The following is a 7,796-nucleotide window of genomic DNA, read 5'->3' on the forward strand; positions in this document are numbered from 1 at the left end:
GCCATCAACTATTCTTTGTTGGATATCATGTGAGTTGCTATGCATGTCCGTCTTGTACTGAAGCAGAGAGATCTACCACCTTCATGGTTGGAGCATGCATATTGTTAGAGAAGAACTTTGGGCCGCTAACTAAAGCCATGATTCATGGTGGAAGTTTCGGTTTGGACATATATCCTCAATCTCATATGAGAATAATAATTGTTGCCACATGCTTATGCATTAAAGAGGAGTCCATTATACTGTTGTCCATGTTGTCCCGGTATGGATGTCTAAGTTGAGAATAATCAAAAGCGAGAAATCCAAAATGCGAGCTTTCTCCTTAGACCTTTGTACGAAGGCGGCATGGAGGTACCCCATTGTGACACTTGGTCAAAACATGTGCATTGCAAAGATCCGGTAGTCCAAGTTAATTAGGACAAGGTGCGGGCACTATTAGTATACTATGCATGAGACTTGCAACTTGTAAGATATAATGTACATAACTCATATGCTTTATTACTACCGTTCACAAAATTGTTTCATGTTTTCAAAATAAAAGCTCTAGCACAAATATAGCAATCGATGCTTTCCTCTTTGAAGGACCATTCTTTTTACTTTTATGTTGAGTCGGTTCACCTATCTCTCTCCACCTCAAGAAGCAAACACTTGTGTGAACTATGCATTGATTCCTACATACTTGCATATTGTACTTGTTATATTACTCTATGTTGACAATTATCCATGAGATATACATGTTATAAGTTGAAAGCAACCGCTGAAACTTAATCTTCCTTTGTGTTGCTTCAATGCCTTTACTTTGATTTATTGCTTTATGAGTTAACTCTTATGCAAGACTTATTAATACTTGTCTTGAAGTACTATTCATGAAAAGTCTTTGCTTTATGATTCACTTGTTTACTCATGTCATTACCATTGTTTTGATCGCTGCATTCACTACATATGTTTACAAATAGTATGATCAAGGTTATGATGGCATATCACTTCAGAAATTATCTTTGTTATCGTTTTACACTGCTCGGGACGAGCGAGAACTAAGCTTGGGGATGCTTGATACGTCTCAGACGTATCGATAATTTCTTATGTTCTATGCCATATTATTGATGATACCTACATGTTTTATGCACACTTTATGTCATATTCGTGCATTTTACGGAACTAACCTATTAACAAGATGCCGAAGTGCCGAGTTCACTGTTTTCTGCTGTTTTTGGTTTCAGAAATCCTAGTAACGAAATATTCTCGGAATTGGACGAAACGAAGACCCGGGGGCCTATTTCGCCACGAACCTTCCGAGAAGACCGAAGAGCTTACGAAGTGGGGCCACGAGGTGGCCGGACCACATGGCGGCGCGGCCAAGGGGGGGCCGCGCCGCCCTGTGGTGTGGGCCCCTCGTCGGGCCCCGACTGCTGCCCTTCCGCCTACTTAAAGCCTCCGTCGCGAAACCCACGAGGCGAAAAACCACGATACGGAAAACCTTGCGAGACGCCGCCGCCGCCGATCCCATCTCGGGGGATTACGGGAGATCTCCTCCGGCACCTCTGCCGGAGAGGGGATTCATCTCCCGGAGGACTCTACACCGCCATGGTCGCCTCCGGAGTGATGAGTGAGTAGTTCACCCCTGGACTATGGGTCCATAGCGGTAGCTAGATGGTTGTCTTCTCCTCATTGTGCTTCATTGTTGGATCTTGTGAGCTGCCTAACATGATCAAGATCATCTATACTGTAATACTCTATGTTGTGTTTGTCGGGATCCGATGGATAGAGAATACCATGTCATGTTAATTATCAAGTTATTACATATGTGTTGTTTATGATCTTGCATGCTCTCAGTTACTAGTAGAGGCTGCGGCCAAGTTTTTTACTTTTAACTCCAAGAGGGAGTATTTATGCTCGATAGTGGGTTCATGCTGCATTGACACCAGGACGGTGACGAGAAAGTTCTAAGGTTGTGTTGTCTTGTTGCCACTAGGGATAAAACATTGGCGCTATGTCCAGGGATGTAGTTGTTGATTACATTACGCACCATACTTAATGCAATTGTACATGTTGCTTTGCAACTTAATGTTGGAGGGGTTCGGATGATAACTTTGAAGGTGGACTTTTTAGGCATAGATGCGGTTGGATGGCGGTCTATGTACTTTGTCGTAATGCCCAATTAAATCTCACTATACTTATCATGTCATGTATGTGCATTGTTATGCCCTCTCTATTTGTCAATTGCCCGATTGTAATTTGTTCACCCAACATGCTTTTATCTTATGGGAGAGACACCTCTAGTGAGCTGTGGACCCCGGTCCATTCTTTAATGCTGAAATACAAATCTGCTTGCATACTTGTTTTACTATTTTCTCTGCAAACAATCATCTTCCACACAATACGGTTAATCCTTTGTTACGAAGCCGGTGAGATTGACAACCTCAGCTGTTTCGTTGGGGCAAAGTACTTTGGTTGTGTTGTGCGGGTTCCACGTTGGCGCCGGAATCTGCGGTGTTGCGCCGCACTATATCCCGCCGCCATCAACCTTCAACGTGCTTCTTGGCTCCTCCTGGTTCGATAAACCTTGGTTTCTTTCTGAGGGAAAACTTGCTGCTGTGCGCATCATACCTTCCTCTTGGGGTTGCCCAACGAACGTGTGAAATACACGCCATCAGTCACCTCTGAATATATGAATTATGCACTGACCCTCTAATGAGTTTGTTTTGAGTTTGGTGTGGAGGAAGTTTTCAAGGGTCAAGAGAGGAGGATGATACAATATGATCAAGGAGAGTGAAAAGTCTAAGCTTGGGGATGCCCCCGTGGTTCATCCATGCATATTTTAAGAAGACCCAAGCGTCTAAGCTTGGGGATGCCCAAGGCATCCCTTCTTCATCGACAACTTATCAGGTCACCTCTAGTGAAACTATATTTTTATTCCGTCACATCTTATGTGTTTTACTTGGAGCGTCTATTTGTTTTTGTTTTTGTTTTTGTTTGAATAAAATCGGATCCTAGCATTCTTTGTTTGGGAGAGAGACGCGCTCCGCTGTTTCGTATGAACACATATGTTCTTAGCTTTATTCTTAATGTTCATTGCGAAGGTTGAACTACTTCGTTCATTGTTATATGGTTGGAAACGAGAAAATGCTGCATGTGGTAAATGGTATAATGTCTTGAATAATTTGATACTTGGCAATTGTTGTGCTCATATAGATCATGTTTAAGCTCTTGCATCATGTACTTTGCACCTATTAATGAAGAACTACATAGAGCTTGTTAAAATTTGGTTTGCATGATTGGTCTCTAGAGTCTAGATATTTTCACGGTTAAGGTGTTTGAACAACAAGGAGACGATGTAAAGTCTTATAATGCTTACAATATGTTCATATGTGAGTTTTTACGCACCGTTTCATACTTGAGTTTGCTTCAAACAACCTTGCTAGCCTAGCCTTGTATTGAGAGGAATTCTTCTCGTGCATCCAAATCCTTGAGCCAAAAACTATGCCATTTGTGTCCACCATACCTACCTACTACATGGTATTTCTCTGCCATTCCAAAGTACATTACTTGAGTGCTACCTTTAAAATTCTATCCTTTGTCTTTGCAATATATAGCTCATGGAAAAAATAGCCTTAAAAACTATTGTGGTGACGAATATGTAGCTATGTATCTTATTTCTTATAAGTTGCTTGTTGAACGGTAACCATGCTTCTGGGGACGCCATCAACTTTTACCTTTGTTGAATATCATGTGAGTTGCTATGCATGTTCGTCTTGTCTGAAGTAAGGGCGATTTTCATGATCAAATGGTTTGAGTATGCATATTGTTAGAGAAGAACATTGGACCGCTAACTAAAGCCATGATCCATGGTGGAAGTTTCGGTTTGGACAATTAATCCTCAATCTCTTATGAGAATATTATCTGTTGTTGAATGCTTATGCATTAAAGAGGAGTCCATTATCTGTTGTCTATGTTGTCCCGGTATGGATGTCTAAGTTGAGAATAATCAAAAAGCGAGAAATCCAATGCGAACTTTCTCCTTAGACCTTTGTACAGGCGGCATAGAGGTACCCCTTTGTGACTCTTGGTTGAAACATATGTTATGCAATGATAATCCGTGTTAATCCAAGCTAATTAGGACAAGGTGCGAGCACTATTGGTAATCTATGCATGAGGCTTGCAACTTATAAGATGTCTTATACATAACACATATGATTTATTACTACCGTTGACAAAATTGTTTCTTGTTTTCAAATGAAAAGCTCTAGCACAAATATAGTAATCCATGCTTCCCTCTACGAAGGGCCAATCTTCTACTTTATTGTTGAGTCAGTTTACCTATTCCTTCTATCTTAGAAGCAAACACTTGTATCAACTGTGTGCATTGATTCTTACATGTTTACCTATTGCACTTGTTATATTACTTTGTGTTGACAATTATCCATGAGATATATATGTTGAAGTTGAAAGCAATTGCTGAAACTTATATCTTCCTTTGTGTTGCTTCAAAGCTTTCTACTAAGAATCTATTGCTTTATGAGTAACTCTTATGCAAGTCTTATTGATGCTTGTCTTGAAAGTATTATTCATGAAAAGTCGTTGCTATATGATTCAATTGTTTACTCATTGTCTTCACCATTGCTTCGAATCGCTGCATTCATCTCATATGCTTTACAATAGTATTGATCAAGATAATGATAGCATGTCACTTCAGAAATTATCCTTGTTATAGTTTACCTACTCGAGGGTGAGTAGGAACTAAGCTTGGGGATGCTTGATACGTCTCAAACGTATCTGTAATTTCTTATGTTCCATGCTACTTTTATGATGATACTCACGTGTTTTATACACATTATATGTCATTATTATGCATTTTCCGGCACTAACCTATTGACGAGATGGCGAAGAGCCGATTCTTTGTTTACTGCTGTTTTTGGTTTCAGAAATCCTACAAAGGAAATATTCTCGGAATTGGACGAAATCAACGCCCAGGGTCTTATTTTTCCACGAAGCTTCCAGAAGACCGAAAGGATTACGAAGTGGGGCGACGAGGCGCCGACACAACAGGGCGGCGCAGCCCAGGCCTTGGCCGCGCGGCCCTGGTGTGTGGGGCCCTTGTGTCGCCCCTAAACCTGCCCTTCCGCCTACTTAAAGCCTCCGTCGCGAATACCCCAGTACCGAGAGCCACGATACGGAAAACCTTCCAGAGACGCCGCCGCCGCCAATCCCATCTCGGGGGATTCAGGAGATCGCCTCCGGAACCCTGCCGGAGAGGGGAATCATCTCCCGGAGGGCTCTTCATCGCCATGATCGCCTCCGGATCGATGTGTGAGTAGTTCACCCCTGGACTATGGGTCCATAGCAGTAGCTAGATGGTTGTCTTCTCCTCATTGTGCCATCATGTTAGATCTTGTGAGCTGCCTATCATGATCAAGATCATCTATTTGTAATGCTACATGTTGTGTTTGTTGGGATCCGATGAATATTGAATACTATGTCAAGTTGATTATCAATCTATCATATATGTTGTTTATGTTCTTGCATGCTCTCCGTTGCTAGTAGAGGCTCCGGCCAAGTTGATACTTGTGACTCCAAGAGGGAGTATTTATGCTCGATAGTGGGTTCATGCCTCCATTGAATGCGGGACGGTGACGAGAAAGTTCTAAGGTTGTGGATGTGCTTGTTGCCACTAGGGATAAAACATCAATGCTTTGTCTAAGGATATTTGTGTTGATTACATTACGCACCATACTTAATGCAATTGTTTGTTGTTTGCAACTTAATGCTGGAAGGGTTCGGATGATAACTCTGAAGGTGGACTTTTTAGGCATAGATGCATGCTTGGATAGCGAGTCTATGTACTTTGTCGTAATGCCCTGATTAAATCTCATAGTACTCATCATGATATATGTATGTGCATTGTTATGCCTTCTTTATTTGTCAATTGCCCAACTGTAATTTGTTCACCCAACATGCATTTATCTTATGGGAGAGACACCACTAGTGAAATGTGGATCCCGGTCCATTCTTTACATCTGAAATACAATCTACTGCAATTTCTCTTTACTATTCTTCGCAAACATCCATCATCATCCACACTATACATCTAATCCTTTGTTTACAGCAAGCCGGTGAGATTGACAACCTCACTGTTATGTTGGGGCAAAGTACTTTGATTGTGTTGTGCAGGTTCCACGTTGGCGCCGGAATCCCTGGTGTTGCGCCGCACTACACTCCGTCACCAACAACCTTCACGTGTTCCTTGACTCCTACTGGTTCGATAACCTTGGTTTCTTACTGAGGGAAAACTTGCTGCTGTACGCATCACACCTTCCTCTTGGGGTTCCCAACGGACGTGTGTCTCACGCGCCATCATGCTGCTGTTTTCTCTAAAATTGATTTGCGTAGTGGTTATCATCAAATTAGGATGAAAGAGGGGGGTGAATGGAAAACAACCTTTAAAACAAAATTTGGTTTATATGAGTGGTTAGTAATGCCTTTTGGTTTAACTAATGCACCTAGCACTTTCATGAGACTAATGAACCATGTTTTGCGGGATTTTATTGGCAAGTTTGTGGTTGTGTACTTTGATGACATATTAATCTACAGCTGCAATGAATCTGATCATACTATACATATTCGACATGTTTTGCAAGTGTTGCGTGATAATAAACTCTATGGTAATCTTGAGAAGTGCACATTTTACAAAGATAAGGTCATATTTATAGGTTATGTTGTCTCTAAGCATGGAGTAGAAGTAGATGTGTCTAAAATTGAAGCAATTCAAAATTGGCCTACTCCCATGAATGTGAGTCAAGTAAGAAGTTTTCATGGTCTTGCTGGGTTTTATAGAAGATTTGTGCCCAACTTTAGTACTATTGCTGCACCTTTGAATGAATTGACTAAACATGGTGTTATCTTTGAGTGGGGCGCAGCCCAAGATCATGCTTTTGATGAACTGAAACGATTGTTAACTTCTGCACCGTTGCTTGCACTTCCTGATTTCAATAAGCAATTTGAGATTGAATGTGATGCTAGTGGTATTGGAATTGGTGGTGTGTTGATGCAAGAGGGTCGTCCAATTGCATTTTTTCAGAAACTTTACGGTGCTAAGTTGAACTTTCCTATATATGATAAAGAATTGTATGCTTTAATTAGAGTTCTTGAGGTTTGGCAACATTACTTGTGGCCAAAAGAATTTATCATACATTCTGATCATGAAGCTTTAAAATATCTGAAATCCCAATCTACATTGCATAGGTGTCTTGCTAAGTGGGTTGATTTCATTGAGTCTTTTCCATACATTATTAAGCATAAGAAGGGAAAAGATAATATTGTTGCTGATGATTTATCTAGGAAGAATATGCTATTAACTCAACTTGATGCTAAAATTCCTGGATTAGAGATATTATGTGATTTGTATGCTACTGATCATGATTTTGCTGAACCATATCGCTTGTGTGCTATTGGTAAAGCACGGGTAAAGTATCACATACATGATGAGTTCTTGTTTAGAGCTAACAAACTATGTGTTCTAGAATCGTCTGTGCGTTTGCTCTTATTGCAGGAATCTCATGTTGGAGGTTTGATGGGTCACTTTGGGCGTGAGAAGACGCTACTCATGCTAGCTGACCACTTTTATTGGCCAAAGATGAGGCGGGATGTGGACAGATATGTGAAGAGGTGCATTACTTGCAACAAGTCCAAGTCCAAGCTGAAGCCTCACGGTTTCTATACTCCTTTACCGGCACCTACTACACCTTGGGAAGATATTAGTATGGATTTTGTGTTGGGTTTGCCGCGTACTAAGAGAGGCTGTG

At 41.1% G+C, this 7,796-nt stretch overlaps 1 protein-coding gene across 1 annotated transcript; it reads left to right on the plus strand.

Annotated features, from left to right (window-relative positions):
* Positions 1-6,364: 6,364 nt before the first annotated feature.
* Positions 6,365-7,588, plus strand: LOC124666578 (the record flags this gene model as incomplete). The annotated part of the gene is made up of 3 exons (XM_047203919.1): positions 6,365-6,542; positions 6,705-6,788; positions 7,200-7,588. Coding segments are annotated over 3 exons (651 nt in total), but the record flags the coding sequence as incomplete, so codon positions are not given.
* Between the last annotated feature and the right edge of the window lie 208 nt (positions 7,589-7,796).

This window comes from Lolium rigidum, chromosome 6, assembly GCF_022539505.1.
Source record: "Lolium rigidum isolate FL_2022 chromosome 6, APGP_CSIRO_Lrig_0.1, whole genome shotgun sequence".
Taxonomy (NCBI): domain Eukaryota; kingdom Viridiplantae; phylum Streptophyta; class Magnoliopsida; order Poales; family Poaceae; genus Lolium; species Lolium rigidum.